At 39.8% G+C, this 24,431-nt stretch overlaps 1 protein-coding gene across 18 annotated transcripts in view; it reads left to right on the top strand.

The window, feature by feature from the left end:
• EHBP1 (EH domain binding protein 1) overlaps window positions 1-24,431 on the top strand; it is a 212,299-nt gene that overhangs the window by 36,648 nt on the left and 151,220 nt on the right. For all 18 annotated transcript variants that reach the window (XM_064647676.1, XM_064647675.1, XM_064647688.1 and 15 more), the window contains exons 4-5: window positions 1,839-1,934; window positions 11,041-11,094. In XM_064647676.1, coding sequence (XP_064503746.1) covers window positions 1,839-1,934; window positions 11,041-11,094 — 150 coding nt within the window. The remainder of the gene's footprint in view (window positions 1-1,838; window positions 1,935-11,040; window positions 11,095-24,431) is intronic.

Here is a 24,431-nt window from a genome sequence, read left to right as displayed (position 1 = left end):
ACCTTGCCTTGGCTGAGCCCTGACAGCAATTCTCTGTCACCTGCAGAGGTGGCCTGATCCAGCTCATGTATAAAAGTCAAGGCTTATAATTTGGGAGTTGAAAAGGTTTTTTGATAGAGGCAGATGTAACTTCAAGAAACTGCAGCATAGAAGTGCCTGACAGTAGAAATGTTGTATTAGAATAGCAGTCAGCATCTTAATTTCAAATTACCCTCCTCTTTCTCCTCCTTTGCTTTCCCCTTTTGCTTTCTCCTTCCCGACAACCCAGACATTGTTTTGATGTTATCTTTTTCTGTCATGCTGTTTGTGTGATACAGTGTTTATTTTTCAAAGCCAGAGGAGGACTTAATAACATTCATGATCACAGAACAGCTTTGCTTTAAAAGCTCATTAGCTGGGGCTTGTCTCCTGTTTGTTGCTTTCCGTGACAGAAAAACACATATATTCATTTGTGTTTATTGAGTCTTGCTGACTTTCCTGGTGGGAGGAAACGCTGATAAAGGGCTTGAAGTGAAGCATTGACTGCACCAGTGAATGCTCATTTTCTAGCTGGGTTTTTTTTTTTTAATAGATGGAACAAGGGATTCTCAGCTGAGCGGGCTGGCAGTGCCTGGACCTTGGACAGCAGAAGTTTGACATAATTGTCAGTATTGGCCAAAACCAGCAGGAGAGCACAGGTTTCAGACAGACCATGAGCTCCTGTTAGTTTTGTGAAAATTGGTATCTGGAAAGAGGATGGACTGCTCCTATGGAGGAGGAGTTGATTTATCTTACAAGACGCTACCCAAGGACAGGGTAGCTGGCAGACGAGCGTGTGCCTGGCTCTGGATCACTGCCTTGGGTCTGCTGAACGTCATCGGGCAGGCTGAGAGCGATGGGCTGAGGGTTCTGTGGGAGGGAGACACGAGCTGGAGCTCCAGTGGCTGGGGTGGGGATGGCAACTACTGTGGTGTGTTTCGGTGCTCACAAAATATCTTTTTCATATAAAATATGCTTGAGGAGTAAAGCTACGGACAGTGTTGTTTGTTCAGTTATTCAGAAATTCATCCAGACCTGCTTTGGAATCATGAGATTAGGCTTCAGATAACAGTAAATAGATCGGACATTCTTTCCTGATAAAACTCACAAATCTCTAATAATACACCTGGTTTGTAACTGTTACTTGTGAAGTAACATCCTTCCCTTATTTGTCTTATTGCATCATGAAATAGATTTAAGTTGAGCTTCGAAAAAGGCATACATATTCCAAAACAGAAATCCTCACACATGGTGTGTTTTGGGACTAGCCATTCTGATGCTCAAAGGTAGACAAGTTCTCAGTCTATTTAACTGTTGGGTTTTTTATGTTTTCTAGGTGTAGGTACCGCAGCATATTAATTCTTAAAAACTTAATTGTTTTAGTAACATTATAAGTAATTGTTTTCACTTTTCTTTTCTGAAATAAAACTTCTGTTTAGGTGTAAATGTGATTGAGTCTGCAGTTTGTGCTGTACACAAAATAAAGCTCAGCTTGCTACAGAAGTTCTGACCTTACAGCTTTAACTTTTGCAAGGCTGAGTAACTTGCTGACCTGTTCTATGTAATAAAAATGCAGAGTTTAGGACCTTGTGAGTTTTAGTACAGTGGAGGGGAAAAAAAAAGCCTGCTAGTGGTCTGAATTTCCTTACTGTCATTCTTAATCACGTCCTTTGTAGTGTTCAGTAGAGCCATACATATAAGAATATGACCTTTTTGGAGTCAGTGATGTATTACTTCTACCTACATGCCTGGGGTCCTGTGGGAGTTGAGTCAGCACTTTTATAATGGCTTTAAGACAAGTGTTTCTTTTCTTCCTTTAGGCTCACAGCTGGCAGCCTGGAATCAAGAACCCATACCGCGGGGTGGTGGTATGGCCTGTACCTGAAAATGTTGAAATTACTGTGACTCTCTTCAAGGTATGTTTGGGGTTTTTTTAAAAGCATAATCTTTACTATTTCATGTGTAAACAACTATGAACAACATATGAAAAATTCTGTCTGGAAATGTCAGATTATGATCACAAGGTCTAATCTTGCAGGGTTTAAGTCTTTAACTGCAAAACCTTATGTCCTCAGTTTAAATCCAGGAGGGAGGGATGGTCTGTTCCCTGCCAGAGCTTACTTTTGTAGTTTAGTTAACATGCTGAAAATACCCATTGAGCTGATTATGGCGAGTCATTGGCACAGAATTCAGTATATGTGTAACTGTGCACGTAGTACATGTGTAAGGACTTGGCATGGGTTATAGTCTGGTTGGTTTTCTTTAGATACTGCAAGCCAGAAGCTGTCATAGCAGTAATATCTAGACTTCCTTGTTCAGTTGCAGTGCACACTATTGGCTAAGAATCAGAATCCAGCTCTTAATTTCCCATTATTTAGTATGCCACACAAACATCACAGCACTTATGTGATTGCAATTGTAAGAGTGGATGTGGAGTATTTGCGTGGTACAGATAATTATAAGATTTTACAGGGAACTTTTTTTTTTTTTGGAACTGCGTTTTTTCCATTAAAAAAGAAGGCTGTTTCTGTGGCTGTGAAGCAGGAGGAGGAAGTGATGCTAGAATTTATTTCCCAAATATCATTGGGCAAGGCCTGTCTGCATAAAGATAAACAAACAATGCAGCTTTGCATATGTGACAGGGTAGGAGGCTACCAGGAAGCTGAAGATTTCTGGGATTTTTATTCCATTAATTCTTTCTTGTTCTTAATTCTGGTGCCTCCATCTACACTCTGACTGTTCTTATTTATAACTGCTCCCTTTACAGCTTAGGGCAACAGTAAGTTACTTCTTTCTAATTAGTAATATTTGTATTTCTTTGTCTTGGGGACTCTTCTGAGTAGCTGTTTGGACGTGGCTTCTGATTAGCCTTAGAATGGGAATTTATTACTTGGTTCATTAAACCTGAAAGAGGGGAGGTGTCTTTTTTTGTTTTCCCTCCTGTCTTTGGGATTAGCCATGAACACAAACTTTTTAGGTTGACAGTGATGCCAACTATCATAAATTTGTTTCTCTTCTTAGCAAACACACAGTCTTCAACTGAGATTCAAAAATTCACTACCAAAAATTGTTTGCTGCAAGGACCTCTAATTGGATTAAGAAACTTAACAGCATTATGTGACAAGGCTACATGTCTGTATAATCTGAACATGATTATGCAACACAGTAAATGCTGCTGGATATTTTCAACATTTAAAGTGAAGCAGAAATGTACACAATTCTTGATTGTGATTGCAGTAAAATGTGAAGAATGAGAAAGTTTCTGTTGGGTCTCTGTGATACTGTGGTTTTGGAGTTAAAGTATCTTCCAACCTTCTCCTGCCATCCCACCTTTTTATTTACGCTTGCACTGCTGGTGTGTAGAACAGCACAACTTAGTTAGTTGTGTAACTGAGAGCAAGGCCCAGGACCATCTAGTGAGGGGACAGAAGGGCCTCTGGAGCCAGTGTCAGGTATTACTACAAGCTTAATGTTATCCAGCACTGATTCTGCAGGCACATCTGTTCACTGGACTTCCTCCTCTCCTGCCAAAACGAGCCTGCCTGTCACAAAAATTGTTCTGGGAGGAGAGGTAGGAGCGTGAATAACTCCAGCAGCTGTGCCATCTGAAAATGGTACCCACTGATCTCCAGGGGAATGAACCCTGGCTTTTATAATCAGAATATTGAGATCATAGAACCATCATACTGTCAGGCAGCTCTTAATGTAAAATCTGCTCTAACTGATCCTCTGGCTCTTCCAGCAAGAGTGCCTATATGTGGCCAAGCACACTTTTTTCTCTGTAAGGGTATGCAATTGTGGCTCAGAGCAGCTGTTTGAACAGGCTGTGTGATGCACCAGGAGCACTGTACCTGTGTGAGACCAGCAGCCTGTTGGAGTGATTGAGCTGTGAGGGGTAGGGGATTGCAGGCAGAAGATGGTATTAGCCCAGTATAGGCTGTGCCCAGTCACCTGATGCCTTTGTTGGCTCAGCGCTAAAGTGGCACTTCAGCTGTAGTGCAGGACATGTCCTAACACCCACATAGCTGGCATATGTACCATAGCTGGTACATTCTGGGCAAAGACAGTCAGAAAGAAGTAGCTGGTTTTCACACAGCTGATGCATTGTCTGGTCAGCACTGGAGCAGCGAGGAGTATGTAATAGCACACTGCAGCAGCCTTTTAGGGGAGCTGACTTGAAAATCGGGTATTTGTGTTGTTCCTTCATCTAGAAGGAGGGAGACAAAAAGCCTGAAAATATTAAAGCTCAGAAAAAGAGACAGCTCGTCTTGCTGTTCTGTAAAAGTCCTTTTTGGAGCCACTGCCCTGCGAAGGCAAGTGGCTGTGGAAGGTTTGGCACTTTGCAGTATGTACACTTTAGCCTGGCCATGCTGTTTAACAAGCAGTAGTTGTTCTCTTTCGCTGCCACCTGAAAAGCAAAGGGAAGCTGCTGACTTCTTGTCCACCCTGGCAGAGCTCACCGATGGGAGCTGGCTGCCCTGACAGAGCTGTGTAGCAATCACAGATAATGAATGAGTGCAGTGGTGCTGCTGGAAATGGAAGTGCAGGAAAGGGAAAGAGTGGGCTCCAGATAGACAGCTGTGTGTTGTGGGAAATGATTCACACACTAGTGGCAGTGCATTCGTAAGTGGCTGTTGAAATGTGTTGCTGGTAGGATTAGGAGATAAGTCAGGGTTTCAAGTGCTGATGAGAATGTTAAGAGTATCCTCTCCAGTGGACACTTGAGAGCTGCCTAACAAAGTGTCTGTGATCAGTCAACAGATGAGATGTTCTGCATTATCTGCACATCCCTGTTTTGGGTGTTAACTTGTTTCCAAGCAAAGTACTAAAGAGACTACAACCTTCCTTTAGAAACCTTTAATTTCAAATAAATATAAGCTTTTTGTTTTAATTAATTCTGCGCTGCTGGTAAAATTTCATAATGCTCTAGAGTCATGTGGGGAAAAGCATCATATGGATATATTGATTCAGCTTCCCTTGACCAGCTTTAGCTCCTGCCCATGCAGCCGCTGAAGTGCTAATTGCATAAAAAGTTCCATCTGTTCTGAAAGTTTAACTTCTTCCTTTACCATGCTCCACACTGGTCGTTGGTTATACCTCGGGTTTTTCAACCCAACTGGGGAGAAAGAAACATCATGAAACAATAAGCCTATTGTACATTTAAAATCCACGATTTGTAGTGCTGTCATGGAAAGATTCACAAATGCCAGAAAAGCCATAGCTGAATTCCCATTTTTTGTTGTTTCCATGGTTGTGCTCCAGAATTTTATTTTCTTAGAGTCCCTGCATTAGCAAATTTTAACTACCACATATGAAAACTTGTATACTTTCCTGTGGTTTTTATGTACAAATACAGATCTTTATGAACTGAGAGAGATTTTAAATGAGAAATTTTCACTGCCAAGCAAGCCCAGTGCTTTTAGCAAAGCTAAATGAACATCAGTTGTACTGTGGGGATTTAAATTGCAACATCATTATTTTCTAGCTTAAAAGCAAAGTGAACTTCCCAAGCAAAAATGTTTGTTCTTCTGGAGTAAGCATGGACTTTGCTTTATTGGATTACAAAAAACACTTGTTTTGTTGGTAATGTACATGGTTTATCACACTAATGTACAATTGCAACAACAGGGACAATTATCAGCTCTTAATTCCAGAGTTTGAAAAAGACATTTTTAAAGGCATAGCTTTCTAAGCACACAAAAAAATATTTAGGAGTAAAATAAAAATGAAATAGATGATCAAAGCATACTTGTGTTGTTGAAAATATTCTTGTCCCCACATATACTCAGAATAAATCCCTGTCATTCTTCTTGAAAGCCCAAGTCAGTCATGCTTTGATTAGAAAGTAGTAACTAGCCATGCACTGGCAGGAACACTGCAGCAAAGCCAATACATCGTCTCAGGGAAGGGGAAAAAACCCCCTAAACTAACCCAAAACTTCTTCATGAAGCCATTTCTTGTAAGCAAAGAACAAATTCAGGTCCAGAGCATACTTGTTTCAGTTTAGGAGAGACCAGTGGCTTGACTGGACACTATGGAGAATACTCCGTGTGAGGGAAAAACAGTTCCATAGACAAGGTGTTGTGTGCCAGATATAAAAATCATAAGCCCAAGGAAGTGAGCACATTTGCACATTGAAAAATTAAATGTTTAAAGATGTAAAGGATTATACTCTCACTAATTTTACTAATTGTAAAAAAATAAATTAAAAAAAAAGGTCATTCAGTCTTTCTTGCCTTTCTAACCCAGAGGCTTTCCAGGAAAGTGTGAGCTTGGTGTGCTGATGCACAGGGATGTTTCTGCCGGTCTGCTCAGAGCTCTTTGCTTTCTGGCAGCTCCAATTAAAGCTGATCACAGTTGTATGTGATTTTCTAGACTAATCAGACCTCTGTAATCAGCACTGAATGGGAGAAGAATTGGGTCAAATTTTGAGTCTTCTGCAGCTTCAAACAGCCAAGTACAAAAGCTGGGGACAGATGCTGGAGTACTTGGAGCATCTGCTGCAGGCCACTGGTAGAGGAAGATCCCAAACCCTGTCATCATCTGATCTGATTCAATATGACAGTCCTTAAGTAGCTATTCCCCAAGAAGAAAGACTGAAGATTAAGGCTGGTATGAAGTGATCTAATTGAAGGACAAGCTTCAAAATCCAGGAACGCTTAGGGAGGAGGCATAGGGAAAGAAAGGAGGAAGGGACTAACAGTCTGAAGATCTTCCCTACCCACTCTGGCTGCTGATTAGGAAAAGGACCAGTCTCTTCTTTTCTGATATGTCCTTCATTCCTATTGCAAGAGACACAAAAATAACTCTGAATATTACCTGAATTATTGGAGAAAGTTTACCTTTCTTCAGTCTTCTGAAACCACCTTATACATTGCAGAAAGGATCTAATCCTTGACAAAGGTCCTTGTGGAAGGGGTTGATGGTCGACAGAGAACAGAAAAATGTTACTGACTTGTGCTTTGTTGCTCTCCCCATGCCCAAGTCCAGAAGAGTTGACTGGGTTTGGGTAGTTGGCATGGGGGATGGGCAGAATGGTGTCACAGAAAGAAGGTAAGGGGTGGGATTGCAGAGAAAAGCTTGTAGAACTGAGCTTGTTGAGAGCCAGCATGTCTCTTTAAAAGCATTTAACACAGTTACTGGGAAAATGTGAGATGGGCTGAATTTTGCTGATAGAATAAAACAAGTCTCTACTGAGAGTTGGAGAAATGATCATCTGAGAGTCTCACAATAGGAAATGTGCAAGGTGATATCCTGTCTATTGCACATTTCTCTACTATTTGCTTCTCACCTGAGTGTTACTTTTGAACACAAAGGTCATCTTACCAAAAAAAAAAAAAAAAAAGGAAGAAAAAATGGTAGGGAAGAAAGACTCTAAAACTAAGTTGAAGATATGAAGATACTGAAAAGGAGCATCATACTGAGACACGAATGGAGATGGAAAGAGGAACAGGAAAATGGGACCCATGTCTTGGTATTAAAAATGATGATTCTTTTTTTATGTGTTAAAATTAGGAGGAACGACAAGTTCTTCTGTCCATTTGCCCAAATACAGTTTTCAACTCAAGGTAAAACCATAATGAATGTTGGAAGAATGTAGTTCTGCATCTGTGGTATATTGGTAAAGAAAATAAGCAATATAAAAAAGAAATTCTCTTGCCAACTCACTTCACACTACAGCAAGATATGAGGAAGTTTGCTCCTTGATCTTTTTAGGTAATTTTCATTAGCATTTCCTTTCAGGAGATCTGTTTATAACTCTTGTCTTAAGGTGTTTCCAGCTTGTATTTGCTTGCAGGTGAGGTGAGGTTTTGTGCACCGTGTTACCAAAGAATGCTTTCATACAGCAAGCATTTGAAAGGCTGCTGTAACCATTACTCCTGGAGTTATTCTTCTTTGGAATGGCATTTTTTTTCCAAAGCATAGTCAGCTGTACAGTCCTCAAATAATAGTTTGCTACATTCATCACATGAGTTTTCTGTGGGAAATGAGTGGAGAACACGGGTTAGCCAGTGAGGGAAGTATGTGGTGTTGTGGCTTTTTTGCTGGTATTTACTCTCTTCAAATCCAAAATAAGATGAAAGATTAACTAGATTTGTAGAAACATCACTTGTTATGGGGCCCAAAGTGTGAAATGTTGTTTGCAATAGAAACTGTGATATTTCTATAATCATCATGTTAACATGACCATGTACTAAATTTGTAAGCTAGCTAGAAATAGGACTCTGTGTGGTGCTCCCTGGACTTCTGATAAAAACATTTTAGTGGAAGAGTGAAGCCACTTATGTGTTGCAAGGAAATGCTGAAGCTTATGTGTATAAACTTATTACGGGTTTTTCTGTTTCTGGAGGCATTTTAAAACTAACAAGAAATTTGGCTTTAACAAAAAAATTATCTGCATTTATCTTTAAATCTGAAATATCTTACGCATATGCAAAGTGTCCATATCTCAGCATATTTCGTGCTCTCTGAACGTTTGGTAAGGATTGAGAAGTCCTTGAAGCTTTTAGGAGGAGTTTGGGGGTAATATACTTGCATTTATTTTCCAAGAGTGTTCACAACTTGCTTTCAATTGCATGCTAAAATGTTGAGCATCAAGTCTTTGCATTTGACAGTATTTCCTCTATGAGATGATCAGAAACAGCAGAGCACCTGATTCTGTAGCCTTCAGAGGTGTGAGTCAGTTTTATTGCCATTGACAGAAGAGTTTTGTTTTTCTTTGTACATTATTTCCTTGCATGAAGGTTTTGTTTGTTACATGGGATAAAATATTGGGCCCTGACTTTGGAAGCAGTTTTAGGTCAGCCTGCAAGCTTGTCCTAATAGCTTTTGGGGGAGTTAGAAAAAAAAGATCGAGCGGGATGAAATATTTAAGAGTTTAGTCACTTATTACAGAGCAGCTTATTAAAACATAAAGTGGTTAATGATCCCATTAAATCTCATTATGTCATTTCATGCTGTATCAAAGGAAGCAATTAAACAAAAAGGTAATTGCCCCGGGTTAACTCTTGAAAATTTTAAGTATTTAATGGCTGGATTACAGAAAGTTACATCTTTAGAATTTATACAGTATACAGCAAACCCGCAGGTATCGTGTACTTTATTTATGTAATGCAGAATTCCACAAACTTGATTAACGTGATGGATGTATAATTACATAATCTGATATTTACAAGGCATAATTTGGAACACGGAGATATCTCAGTATCATTTTTTAAAAAAACTTCTTAAAAGATTTATTCGTACAGAAAAATAAATCATCCGTTTTGACATAAGTTTCTAGCAACATCCTGTATCCTTTCATTGAAACTACATCCCATTGTGGGAGTGTTGCATTTTAAAATGTGCATCGTGTATGACAGCTGTGGTTGTAGCTGTTAAATACGCAGCTAATGATGTTGCCAGTGGTATGATGAGGTGTTGGACTCCCTCGGGGAGCATGCTAGTGCCCAGCAGGACTCCTCCTGTCACGAGAACCAGTGTTTTACAGAGCAGGGAACCTGCCTGGCTGGGTTTTGTAGGAAGGATGTGCTGCAGGAGATAGGATGATATCCTCCTAGAAATGTTATTGTAGTTTATTCCAAAGAGGAGGTTTATTTAAGGGCACACTTCCCAAGTTTTTTGTGTGCTGGAAAAAGAAAAAAAAATTCTTTTTGCTTTGGTGTTTACACTATAAGCTCATTACTTACAAATTATTTTATGTATTTGATGAGAACTAGTTAAAAGATCCATTTGTAGTGCTGTGGTACCTCTACCCACTGAGTGTCTGATTTCAAAGCAAAACTAAAGCGAAATGAGGACTGAAGCAAAGTCTAGAAGATTGAATGTGAGGCTTGTAGCATTCTGGAAAGGAAGGAAACATGGTACTAATGGATATAAAGTAGAAGCACAATATATTGATGCATTTTGTTAATTTACAGCAGCAAGATGGAATTGGTGCAGTGCTTGGTGTAGTGTCATGACCAGTTGCCAAGTAATAGCAATAATACTCTGCAGGTGCTGAGGGGTATATGATGATGGCAAATGTGATGATGTGGAAGTGACGTTTGTCTACAAGTGTCAGTAGTGTGCAGGCTGCAGAGGCAAAGGAGTAATCAAGTGTTTTCTTGTAACTAGAAATAATAGGATAGAATTGAGGTATGGCAAAATTAGGTTTCATGTCAAAAGAAAGGCTCAAGCCAACATTCTCTTTGTGTGAGAAGCTGTTTTGCGAGTAGAGTAGAAGTTATTTTGTTACAGTTGTTCAGAACTAGGACTGGATGATAAATTAATATTTTAATTTTTTAAAAAAGGTGTTTCGTTTGAAGTAGGATCCTTGATAGAGGCAGGAAGGGGATGACTTCATGTCTCCATCATTTTCTTACTTTCAGACAACAATACAGAACCACTCCAGCAGACTGAAAGCTCATTAAATTGAAAACAAATGCCAAATATATGAACTTCATTGTTATTTTTCTTCCTGTTGGTGAAAATGTTTTCTGATGCTCACATGTGGTGCAATAGAAATGTTGTGAGGATAGGCATTTAAGAAATCTGCAGTGAAAGGAAGTACCTGTGACTCTGGATCTCTGCTTGTTCAGATGGAGTCTGGCCATAAGAAGCTTGGAGTGATTCCTACTGAAGGTGTGCATCTTCTCACCCCACGTGGGACAAGTGGCTTTCTCCACTGTTATCAGCGAGATATAGATTTGTTGTGTTTATTTGGGACGTGGATCTTAAAAATTAAAGGGAGATTTATCTTTTTTTTTTCCTTCCACTGGAGGAAAGGAAATAGGCCTTTATCAGCATCAACCTCATGTTTGTATCTGTAGGAGCCTCTGTTAAATCCTCACTGTCAGTTTTACCCCAACTTGCTCATCATATTATTGATATCCATTAAAACCTGCATCCTAGCTAAAATATTTCCCTCTGTCGTCTTCTGTGGGTAGAAATATTTCTGAGTATATGAAAATCTTGGCTGTGTTGCAATTTCTTGCATCCTGGATTATTTTTAGACTCAAGTTCTCTGGTTTGCTTTTCTAGGATCCCCACGCTGAAGAGTTTGAAGACAAAGAATGGATGTTTGTCATAGAGAATGTAAGTTGGAATGTTGTTATGGGTTTTTTATACATATAAGACTTAATCTTTTAAAAATATTAAAAGGTGTTCAAATGCTGAAAAAGGCTTCAGTAAAATTTGAGCTGCTGAACCACAATAAAACCTTGCTCTGTAGTAATGAAGGCTTATTAAAATATCTATTGTTACATTACAATTAAAACATGGGAGAGGGGGAGTAGTATACTGCATGCTTAAATTCCTTCCCTGTAAGCATCAGCCTGCCTTGCATTTATTTGCCATGAGCAATGGAGTAAACAAATTAGAGCTGGGCTATGACTCACTGTTTTGTGGGTTATGACACATTATTTTTGTATGAGCAGGGGAGTGAACAAGTCAGAGCCGGGTTATGACATCTCTACATCTCCAATGGGAGTACACCCTTCCTGGGTTTGAGTGCCTCTCTTTAGTGGAGAGCACAGGTTCATTGCATGCATTTTATAGGTGAATGGGTTGAGGCAGGGTGGAAAGGTGGGACTAGCCCTGGTCACGTAGTGACAAGCATTAGTCATGATGTGCTCCCTGAGATCCCAGTCCCACCTGCGGCATGGGGAAGCCGGCTTGTGCACCGAGCGAAAACCCAAAAACTGGCTCCTATGAATCTCTGACTTCTCCAAGTCAGGAGCCCCCAGAACTTCAGGGAGAGCTGAGCTCCTGAGGGCTGTACAAACAACACACTTTGCCAAACAGCAATGCTTAACATTGCATAGAGCAAGTCCTTCATGAAGTACTTTTTTCCTTTCCCTTCCCTGTGTTGGGCAGCAGCTTCCGCTCTGGGGCTGCCTCGGCTGAGAAAAGGGGAAGCTGCTTTACGTGGAGTTTTCTTGAAATGGAAACTTCTTTTTGGAATACATTTTAAAGGATTGTGGTATCAAGACAGAATGTTTATTGCTCATTAATATTGTTTCATTATGGACTGTTTCTCAGTAACATTATTTACTTTTTATGTTGTCTTTAAACAGACAAAAAAATTGCTCTTCTACAAGTTATAGTAGTACCACATAGCACTAAAGTGTGGGGAAGCAATGGATTTTGCATATTACCTTTTTTTACCTAAAGAAGCTTTTTTCTTATCAATATCGGAAGTGCTTTGGATCCAAAGCTAAAGTTTATTCTAATCACCAGTAAGTGAACGTTTGAAAGGGCTGAAACCAAAGTGCTTTATTTATACTTTTGTTTTTGAATGTCAAGTTTCTATTTTCACTTATGAGATTTGTGAACACAGAACACAGTTTAGTTACTGTTTCCTGGAGTTTCCTTTTCTTTCTCACTTAGTTTATTTTAGTCAGGGAAGTCTCCATCCCCAATTGTCACTATACAACTAACTCTGAATAAAACAATGTCAGTGTATTTCTCAGCAAAACCCTCTGGGTATAGTTGGATTTCCTGTGATGTTGCAGCAGATTTTTTTGTTTCAGAAGGTTATATGGGGGGTGTGGACTGACTTCATGTCCTGCTTTCTAATGTGTTGCTTTTTTCATGTCAACCTGTTCCATATAGAGGTGGCAGTAGTGCATCTGCTCTGTGCTGTTCCTGCTTTCTGCCTCATGCCTTTGCTGAGCACTGAGGGAGTAATCTTTTGTTATGTGCAAACTTCTTTACAACCTCAGTTATGCTATTAGTTCATCTCACAAGAACTGCCAAATAGTCATTGGTAGGTAGATATTTATTCCTCAGTTTTGGAGGATATAGAAATGGTATTCTCAGAATAATAAATTTGGTAAATAGTTTTACTGCAGAAATTATTGAGAGCTAAAGCAACTATAAAACTGGTTGCTTTCCATCGCCTCTTTTTTTTTTTTCTTTTTTTTTTTTTTTAACACTGGAAGATACGGAGAAACTCTTTTTCCAGAGTAACAGCTCCACTTAGTGGTGGATGAAAACATGTTCATCGGTTTGAGCAAGTGACAAATGATCTGGCTGACATCCCAGGGCATGTAACACCAGCCTGTTAGAAATCGGGGAGGCAGGAGGTTTATGTCCTCGCTCCCTAAACTGTAAGCATTTACTCACTTCGGGCCTAAGCAAGGGGACATTTACAGTCCTTCGGGACCTTTGCCTTTCTGTCTGAGGATGTTCTCTGCCCTGAGAGGCTGCAGGGTTTCCCTCCCACCTTAGTCAGAAACACTCAGAACACAAAATACTGAAGTCCTTTTTGGATGTGCTTTAATTGTGAAGCTGCCTGAATTCCGCTAAAAATGCTGAGATTTTTTTATTAGTAGTGTTAAAAGTCAATCTCCAAAATAATTTTGTAATGCTTTAGTATGGCTGAGCAAAGATCAGCTAAAAGAGATATTCAGCTGCAGTTTGAATATTATCTGCTGGCAGATAATACCAAATTCAAAACAAGATTATTCTGCCCTTTCAGAGGGCTTTTTAAGTAGTGGTGAGGTGATTTGTGCAAGATAACTATGTTTTAAATTAAAATGAAGCAAGATACTTGGTTTTCTTTGTGGCTGTTTTCTTGTTTGGGCTATATGTACATTACTTCATGACCTTGATTATTGTAAGATTTATTTCTAACTGTATTTTTATTGTCTGAGTCACTCTGTGTTTTTATTCTAGTAAGTGAACTTTGTTATCTACTGTATGTCTAATCCATAAATTGTTGGATCACAGAGCAGTTTCTTATTATATAAATCTTGATATTAATTTTCCATCAGCCTCTTCCATGTCTTTATCTCCTTCACAGCTGCGTTTTTGGATATTTACTGATAACTTTCTTGTCTCTAACTTCATCTCTCTTTAACCACACTCTGTGTAATTAATTATTTGCTTTTTCTTGACAAGACAGTTCTTGGAATTCTCTTGGGATTTTTTATGTTCTTTTGGATAATAACATTGGATGTTCAGGTTGGCTGTTGCAGGTAGGATAGCAAGAAATTCATAACTGGGAATACGAGTCAAAGCATGGCAAAGCACATAATAACATCCTCTGAGGAGGATGTTTGCTTGTTTACTGACAGCTTTGTAGACAGCTGCCTCCTACATTCTTAAATGAAACTGAAAGATTCATGGAATGTTTTCAGACTTGGTCTATGAAACAACTGTTCCGGCTTTTTGTCAAAAATATTTTTTTTGAGCCCAGGTTTGTATCTCTAATAGCTCATAAACGGCATACTGATAGATTCCCATGTTCATGGTAGGTTTCTCCATCTTCCCTCTTGTGCCTGTGTTTAACCTTTGTCTATGGGTTGTTCACAGGGCTCAGGGTTGTGAGTGAGCCCTCTCCAGTAGCACTGGTGGAATCGAGGCACTGGCAATCATTGCTGTGTCCCTGATACTGACTGTATTCCTCTTTTTATGTGGCAGGCCTGTTAACATGTGGTCTTTACTTAGAACAAAAGAGGAAATCCCAGACCTACTAATTTGGCAGATGAATGGAGAAAAATGCCCCACCTGTTTTTGAAGCTTTGCTCATAGATTCATGTAAGCTGTGGCTGGAGGCAGCCTCACCTGACTTGTAATGTTGCCTCAAGGCAGCGTAATTCCAGACAAACACTTGCCTAAACTGTTTTAAAAATTTTTTTAAGATGGTCTCTTGTAGAATTGCCAGCCAGCCTCTTCCAGTCCTCCATTGTCCTGCTTGTTGAGAATCGTTCTGGCCCAGATCTTTGTTGATACCGTTTCAGGCTGCTGCTTGTTGTCTTACCAATTACAGCCTTGGAGAAGAGATTCTGCTTTCCACGTGGCTGGAGGCTCCCTCCTTCTCACCTCTGACTAATCAACCCCAATAATGTGATCGTGGTTACATATGGGATTTCATTTCCCATGTTTGCATTAGCAGATCATTAGCATTCCCTTTCCATGGACTCATTTATGTGAGGGAGTGCTCAGTGTCCTGCTCTGCTCCTGCTGCCCTTTGCTTTCATGGACTAGCAGCACCCAGCTCTGCCTGCACACCATCACCTGCCTGGAGGAGCATTCCAGGCAGCATTTCCAGGCTATTCTTGGATTGAGATCTTGGAAACTGAACTCACTACTGCTTCTGTCCTTTCTAGAGAGTCTTCAAAAATGTTTCTGTGCCATTTTAAACCACAGTTTTCTAATGGTCCCTTTTTTAATATTAAGGTAATGTGTGGTGAAAAAAACCCACACCAACATTTCAAGGTTAACAACGATTTATGAGATGTCAGATGTACATCCTTCTGTGACACACAACTATGCTTCCAGTAATTTTTTTATGTCTTAACCAATAAAGGTATTCTAAGTGGTTTCTCCGGGATAATATGTCCAATGGAACTGCTGAAATGAGAGAAAAAAGGAGTTTAGAGTTTCCTGTTTGTGCTAGCCTACAGCAAAGAGTTATAAATACCGACAAGTTTAAGCTGAAAAAATGGGATCTGACTTCTTCTGTCTGTCACTCTTGCATCCCTTCAGGAACCCCAACCCAAAAAGAGTTCTGAACTGGCCTCCATTCAAATGTCGGCAAAGCCTCTGAATGAAAGAAACATTAGGAAATGTTACTGAACATTTGACATAATCCAGCTTCATTTTATTGGTACAAGTGTGTTGTTTTGTGGTTGTTATCCCCCAGTCCCCCTTCCCCCCATCGCTCCCGAAATTCTGCATCATGGTTGCTTATGATGATTTCTCATTTTGAATGCCCTGAAGCATGTTTTATCACTCACAGGTTTGGAGAGATTATTTCTCTCTTAAAATGCCTATCCATTATTTTTAGGTATGACAACACAAATAAAGGTGATAAATAGTGTGAAAGTAATGGGAAAAAGAGAGCAGGAGGGTGGGATATAGAAATAATTTATTTCTGGTCTTAAAGGAGACCAATTTTAAATGTGATACAATAAAATGAGGTATTAGCAAGAAGTTAAGTTTTCATTAGATACAGCTCTGAATATGTTGTATTCCAGATGAAGCTTTTCGAGAAATAGCTGTGGGAACAGTAATTAGCCCGGAATTTTTGTAAAATCATACTTTTTTTACTGAGTGGTTAAATTGCTTTTACTACAGTACTGCTGCAGCACTAACTCTGCAAGAGCAAGTTTTGCTTCATGTCCAAATGAAAGCCCAAGTCTAATCTTCCCACCTGTTTCTGGAAATAAATGTTGGGAAGCAAATGCCAGCATAATGTAGGGAATTGAAATTCCGAGTCCTGCTGATGCCATTTGCTGAAAGAACCTGGGGAAAAAGAATAGGATGATTCCTTATTTACTGCTTAGTTTCTATACCAGAATTTATTAAAAATTCGTGGCTATCTCTTCTAGTGCATGTGGGAGCTTAAGCTTAAATTGGCTATTTCCTTTGTTTTAAGAAAAAAATATTTAAAAACCCCTCTATCCATTCATTTTGTAATTTTTGCTTGAAATAAATTTTTGCTTAAAATAAGAATTGACCAGGTTAACCTTTTTCTGAATTAAATGTCTGCATTTAATATATCTAGAGTAGCTCATAGTTCAGACATGCTTTCCTGGTCCTTTAATTCCCCTGTCATATTCTGCTGTGTGTGATTATGTGAACTGTGACTGGCTGCCTGTGTAAATTAGGCCGAGTATTCTGGACTAGATAGAGCTAGGAATTAAATGCTGCTTTGTCAGCTGTCTCACTCTTGCTCTGCCTTAAATGTAATAGAGAATCAGAAAACTTGTTTTACTTTCAGTTTTTGCTTACATTAAATATTTAGCACTTTGTTCTAGTTGAGAAATCTCTGAGATGAGGTTTTTGGAGCAAAACTTGCAGAAATTGTCATCTTGATTGGTTGCTCTGGCTGTAAAGGAGCCAGGGTAGGAAATCTTCCTCTGAGGCCTGATTCTGTGCCTTGCAGCAATGCATTGTGTGCACCAAGATGGCATTGCTGGGCAATTTTGACTAAAAGTGGAATATGATCAGGGACGGGGTCCTGATTTGGGAAAGGAACAGAAGAGACGCTTGTGCACAGAGCAGATCACTGGGTTTTAATGTGTCTGGGAGTGGGTGAGTCTCTTGTCTGTCCAGACTGACCCTATGGGGGTCCCTTACTTAAACAACCCCCTTGGATTTGGCATCTTCTCTGAAAAGTACAGAAGACAAAGGAAGTGGAAGTTACACTTGAGTTCTGACAGAGAAATTTTACACTAAATGCTATAGGACAAGTAAATTGCCACCTGTATTTAGGGCAAGTGTTACATGGGCAAGGCATGACTGTGGGTATTTTCCCCTCTATATGTTCCAGCACACAGTAGTGGCATCAGCAGCCCTGGTTTCAGGTAGGCATTGTGAGGGCAAGCACTGCATAAGCTTTTCTGAACAGCTCTGTCAATTAATTGATGTTTTGACCCACAGCCACCTCCCATATCCCCAAGAAAAGCCTGGTAGTTGCTTCAGATGGTGCTCACTCAGGCCATGCTGCTTGATATCTGCAATGTCATTTTCCTTCCAACCAAAACAAGTCTGTGCCCAGATCACCTGAAATTGGGACCACCATTAATCCTTTTTGTCATTAATATATAATTATCTATTAAAGCAGAGCTAAGAGATGACAAAAATCTTATTTAAATGAGAATTTTAGAGAAATTGTTGAAATAACTTCCAATATCTAATTAACTTTTTACACTTTTAATACCTTTTTTTATCTTGAATGAGCATGAAATGTGAGTCCATCTAACTCCTCTCCACTGTGTTTTTTTCAAAATTTTCTTTTGTTATTTGATCTTCATCTCCTAAATGAAATGCAGTGCCCAAACTGTCCTTTAAATAGTGTTGTTTCTGATGTTGTGTTAATAGCTGCACTAAGTGGATCTACATCAAATATAATTTGGGAGATGATATGACAGTTTTGAGAACTATATTATAGCATTTCAGCTTAAAATTTTCTGGTGAAGGAGACATCTCATTTTCTCATCTTTATGCTACAGTCACATGGGAGAGTCTTGCAAGTGGCAGCTGGAGAGAGAAGGGCACTGGGCACGGCAGCCTGGGTGTGAGGCACTGTAACATTTACAACAAATTTATACGGTTATTATTGATTCACAGTGGTAAAGTACAACTGTTTTCTAAATTGCTTAGAACCATTTTGTTTAGTTTTTTTGATGGGAGGTTATTTCCTGCTAGAAGAACATTTCACCTAATGCTGAGTGTACTGTGCGAGACAACTGATTGGAGTCGCTATCGGTGGTGTTCTTTGCCAGCTGGAGGGAGGAAGCTGATAAACAAGGCAGACAGCTTTGGAAACAAACCTCTAATACTACATTAGGCATGTTTTAAAACCAGCAGCGTGTTTCAGCCACTCTTAGCATATGTTTATTCATAGAAAATCAGCGGTAAAATACACTTTCCAGTGCATGCAAGAGCCAGAGTCTGCATGAGGTCGTTTCTCTTTCAGACATCAAATACAGAAGAGTGTCTTGGTAATTGTTTTACAGTGGGGTTCTAATCATACTCCAGGTATAAGCTGAGCCAGGCAACTTGCCTTTTAATAGAAAAGTATTTGCTTTTAAGCTTGTTCAGCTTGCCATGGTTTTTTCTGGTTTTATGTGTCTGAGCGTGTTTTTACATCTCCGTACAGTCACAGCGATGTGTTTGTTCTCAATGTGGTTCAGAATATCATTATGTAAAATACCACTGTCTGGGGCAGCATTATGATGGATAAATCTCATTTTTGACCTGGTAGCTGTACGGTGTTGAAACAGCATATGCTGCAGCCATGTAGTACGAAATATTCTGAGTAGAAAATGGAAAAAATGGCAATGCATTTAATGAAAAATATTTTTGACATAAGTCACCTTCAAAGGCAGATAATCTGGGAGTCAAATTGAATATTTTGGTTGATTTGAGATAATACCTTGCAATTGCATGTGCTCAAGGTATGGAAATATGTGTCAAAAAAGAATTAAAATACCCATTATTGTGTAAAATGTAGCTCTGCATTAAGCAACTGGATAGGATTGTACATGCAAGCAGTTGTCATTTAACTGAGAGCATATTATTTAAAAATAGTGGCCACCAGCAGAACTGTAGCCAGCTGACAGGAAAATAAAGAGTTCTGGCCTCCTTAAAACCCTTGTTGTTAGGAAAACCATCTGACAGTGTAATAGCACTGAGTGTTATTGCCTTCAGTCTCTTATCTTTGGTTGTTAGCTGTCTTAATAGAGTCTAATGTAATAGAAATTAATTGACCTCCATAACTTAATTGATGCCATTTCATTCATTTCCCTCCCAGCATATTCTTCATTCTGAATTGATGCACAGTCATAATGTGTTTTTTGTGTGAAGTTTCTCCTTTCTCGTTGTTTTGCATTTTGTATGTATGGGCCACATTGCTTCTTGGACCTTGACAGGCAGCAGAAATGAGCTTTTTCTGTTTTAGCTTAGGTGTGGTGGCATCCTGAGTCTTGGCTGGAAAGACTGCCTGAATAAAATGGTATTGAAAAGTGCCGTAAAGGACATTTTGTAACTGTTCAGTATTTTCTCTGTTTCCATGTACTAGCATAAATATAAGATGAAACTGGATTTCTGCCGAATTTGTGACCCATAGAGAGTTGCATCCCTGAACTCAAAGGTTGCTGTTCTGAGCATAGTGGGCTGTATGTCCTGGTATGTCCTGATTCCTGGATAGGGTTAATTTTTGCAGAAGTCTGGAGGAGGCATGGCCAGCACCCAGAGGTTGTTCTGTACCACCTCACCTCATTTTCCAGGGACAGTGGAGAGGCTCTTTTCCAGTTGGCATCTATTGTCGGGGGAGGGGGGGTGTTTAGGTGTGAATAGTTCATTTCTTGTGCCCTCTGCCATTAGTGTTGTGCTGTTTCTGTTGGTTTCCTTATCTCATTGCTGTTTCCAGTAAATTTTTCTTATCTCAACCCGTGATCTTTATCTTTTGTGCCTCCAATTCCCCTCTCCATCCTCTCCAGGAGGAAAGAGAGGGGGAGCGAACAAGCAACTCAGTGGTTTGGAGAGTCTCAGTGGGAGCACTAAATTGGCAAGTACCATTCCTAAACCACCACACTATACTTCAGCATTGTTTCTTGCATTTTCCAGTGGCCTGAAAATTTTATATATATATATATATATACCAAGCATCATTCATTTAAAGCCTGAAGATGATACAGTTGTGTGTTAAGTTACTTGTTAAATAGTATTTCTGTTTCTGGTATGTTTTCTGTAGACCAGAACTGAGAACAAACTGACCTGTCCTTCCTGGCAGAATGGCAGGCTGAGCAGGATGGACGCCAGGTTCTCTAAGTTTGTTTTAATACCATGTGCAACACAGCCTGAGATAGGAAACTGCTATGTCTGACTCTGAGGACTTTGCTTGCTAAAAATAAATACACTTACTAGTTTTCAGAGATTTCCTTTAAAGACTCAGGTTTTTTATATAGTTTTTATGATTTATACCGTAAGAGTATTTTGCTCAGCAAAGGATAAGATTAAAGAAACTCTCTAAATATTTGCTCCCTAAAGCACAACATCTCCATGAAACAGCCCCTTGTAACAGGAAGGCACTGCCCAAAAAAAGTCAAAGGACACATGCAATATTTACCAAGTCAGAAGTGATGTTGAAAATTATGCGAAGAATTGTCTCTCTTAATTTATCAGTAAAGTAGGACCCTGAAATGTAAATTAATTACTTTTTTTTTCCCCGATGAAGAGTGAGGAGTTATTTGGAATGAGAGATTTGATAGTGCTTTCCACGTTTGAGTGCTAAATAAATTGAGAAAAGAAATTCAAAAAGAACACAGAAATCAAGAGCCATCAAAATCTGTCTCTGACAAAACCTTATACTTTTTCACCTCTCTTCACCACTCCCAGGTTGCTGGGTTTTGTTTTGGGTTTTTTTCCCAGTGCTACTATTCTGGTATTTGCTTTTCTTCAGTATATCTTTCCCTGAAAATGAAAAGACCGAGATGCAAGACATGGCTAATGGCAATGGCATGGCAAGGTGAAAACAAGGGAGGCTGTATGGTCAGGTACTTCGGGCAGAAGGGAGAACAGGAACAGAGGGAATGAGCTGCAGCTGGGCCAGTGGTATAAGAGCGAGGGAAATGCTCTTGCAGAAGTAGCTCCAACAAGTGCCCAAAGCCCCAGTGACAGAGGCATCGGGTACTTGCTTCCAGGAGCAGCCACAGGAAGGAGTGTGATGAGTTTGGGAGGATTTAATCTATGTATTTGTCAAGGAAAGGACAAAATAACCCTAAAAATCTGTCAGCAAAGAATCAGTATAAAGTTTATGTGCTTGTTGTTCCATGAATCATCTGTATAAATGCTCCTCATAATTAGTTTTAATTCATATTACATAATTTTAATGACACAGTATAACCAAAGAATGTCATTTGTTAGGAAAGATTTGAGGTATTAAATAAATAGACTGCCTAAATAACTAGTATGGACACTATTAAGGAAGGGTATTATCTCAAAGAATATTCAAGATCTGTAGAACAATTTGGATGTTTCACCTGGGCTTCAGTGCAGCCTATTCCATCACTACCCGCATCCTTCTCTGCGGTCTCCCCTTTGGATGAAGCAACCCTCTGCTGCTTCATGAAACCAAGCTCTTTCTGTCTTTTTAATTTCTTAATTTCTCTTGCTCCTGTTATGAAATACTTTGGGAAGTAGCTTAGCATCAGTTTGATTCTTGGTAATTTTCTCATTTTATTCCTCCCGTGCCCACCTCCCAGTTCAGTCTTTGGAAGTTTGTGTACAGGTTTTCTGTGAAGGGTTGTTGTCATTTAGAAATGGTGCTCCCCAGTCTAATGCTCCCACTGAGACTCTCCAAACCATGTGCTCCCCTCTCTACCCCCGAGGAGAGGATGGAGAGAAGATTGGAGACACAAAAGGTAAAGATCACAGGTTGAGATAATAACAGTGGTATAGAATGATCTCCTTGTCAATTAGGGCCTCATTTACCTTGAGCATTTCTTGAGCATGGACATTTCTTTGTCACTACCATAGGAAAAGTATGATTGAAGTTATGTCCTTAAAAAGTCAGTGGATATGCTGGTCTGGTCATGGCTGTTCAGCTTGTTTGGCTGGTTGGCTTTGGAGCCAAACCCTTTCAGAAATGAAGAGAATTGTGTCTGTCTTCATCAATTACATTCAAATCAAACTTTTTTGCAAGTGCAAGATGCAAGATGTTATTTTAAGTGATAGCTGAGTTTTTGGAAGTCATAGTGTAGATGGCCTTTATCTGGTGAGACACAACTGGGTAAGCTTCAGTCTCATCCGTACTATGCAAAATTTTTCTGTATCCCATGGCATGTGCAAAACTTTTTTCCTATAGTAGCAAAATCACCACAATTTTTAGAGACACCATTCTTTTTCATTGGAAAACATCTGTCTCAGTGCACTGGAAAGTGAAAGGGAGGTGGAGAAAAGAAGGAAGTCAAGAGAGGTAATTCTGTCCTTCTCTGCAGTCTTGGAGAGGCCTCACCTGTAGTGCTGGGTCCAGTTCTGGTCTCTTCTGTACAAGAGACATGGAGCTCCTGGAGTGAATCCAGTGGAGGGTTGTGGAGATGATGAGGGAACTGGAGCACCTCAGTTATGAGATAAGGCTGCAGGAGCTGACCTGTTTAACCTGGAGAAGACTGTGAGGGGTTCCTGTCGATGTCTATCAGTATCTGAAGGAGGGTGTCAGGAGGATGGAGCTGAGCAATAGGATGAGAGGCAACAGGCAGAAACTGGAACAAAGGAAGCCCTACTTGAACATGAGGAAGAAAAGCTTTACTGTGACAGTGACTGAGCTCTAGAAAGATTGCCTAGAGACCTGGAGTCTCCCTCACTTGAGATATTCAAAAGCCATCTGGATTCAGTTCTGAGTAACATGCTCTAGGGGACCCTGCTTGAGCAGAGAGGTTAGACTAGATGACCACACTATGGTTCCTTCCAGCCTTACCCATTCTGTGAATCTGTGTGGTTCTTTGGTAGTGTGGTTTAGTTTGGTTTTGGTTGGCTGGTTTTTACCTGCCAGGCAAAGCTGAGTTGGAGTAACAGGCTGTGTATGGCGATAAACTATCCGCATGAAAAGGCCAGTTGTGTGGGTCAGATTGAACGCTTGTGCTGAAGAACAATCCATCAGGTCGTTCTTGCTTCAAATTGCTGAGTAATGCTGAAGATACTCCACACTATCACTGCAGGGAAGAGCTCTCACATTTTCTTCAAGTTCAGTATGAATATGGATTAACAAGTAGTCTTCAACTGAGTTTGATTTGAAACTGGGTACGGTGGCACAAGAAATTGTAATTATTCTCCACTCCCTGTATCACCCTTCTTGTACCATTGCTAGCTGGGAGGTTTTTGAGAGGTTATTAAGGCTGTTCTCCACGTGTCCTCTGGTGCATGATGGCAGAAACAATTCTGGAGCCTGTTGACCCAGAATGGTGAGAAACAGGAACGTCTTCGGCGTGATAGTGCCGGCAATTGGGCTGGACCTTAGAATTTAAAAGGAAGGAAATGACCACCATCTCTTAGAATCTGAATTTCCCCAAAAGCTTTAAATCATGGCAGAGTTTGATCCACCCCGTATAGTGTGTCCTGGTGAAACCCCTTGCAGAACACTAGCTTTGCATGGTGCTGACAGTGTGCTACGACCACTTGATGGCAGCCTTTGATTTGGTACATGCCTCATTAGCCGTAGCACAGTGCAGTGTGGCTGTAGTATTTGTAATGGAATAACACGTAAGAACTAAAGACTGCAAGGTATCTGGTTAATGTAGAGATGAAATGAATGAAACAGCAAGGCTAAGCTTTCCTGACCCTTCATGAGAGAATAGATGAAAAAAGGAAGAATGAGGTATTGTGCCGAAGGGAGATGATGAAATTCAAGATCCACACACATAATCTCTGGCTCAGCCTCTGAAATGTTAATCCCTGGCTGGAATTATTTGAGCTGTAGATTGCAATTTATCATCAAAATGGCACTGTGTCAAACAATACTTCTTGTATGTGTGATGTTTAGAACTATCCAATTTTAATATAAAATGGTTCACAGAGCGCTGTCTAATGTTTAAGTAGCAACTCATTAAGCTCAGGATGTTTTTGCTTATTTCTGTAGACTTGTGGTAATCATATAGATTTCTATTCCGTAGATTGCTCTTTGGGGCTTTTACTGGCTATATAGTGTATTTGAGGAAGTGACTTGTTTTGAGCAGAGCAGTGACAGCTGATGGGACTACTTGATAGTAATTCTAACACAAAGTGGCCAGGATGTTTATTTTGAGGTGCTCAGTTACTTTTTACAATGAAGAAATCTGCCAAAAGTTTGTTGATGGCTTAAAAATCCCCAGGATTTGAGATTAATGTTTTGCCAAGTTGTGCAAACAATTATTTTGAGGTTACAAAAAATATTTTCTCATTATGTTTTACAAGCTAGAATGCCCTTCAGGTTTTTCTTT

The sequence above is a fragment of the Pseudopipra pipra genome, chromosome 3 (genome assembly GCF_036250125.1).
Source record: "Pseudopipra pipra isolate bDixPip1 chromosome 3, bDixPip1.hap1, whole genome shotgun sequence".
In the NCBI taxonomy this organism is placed as follows: domain Eukaryota; kingdom Metazoa; phylum Chordata; class Aves; order Passeriformes; family Pipridae; genus Pseudopipra; species Pseudopipra pipra.
The sequence above is the reverse complement of the archived record's forward strand: the minus strand, read 5'-3'. Positions and strand labels throughout refer to the sequence as shown.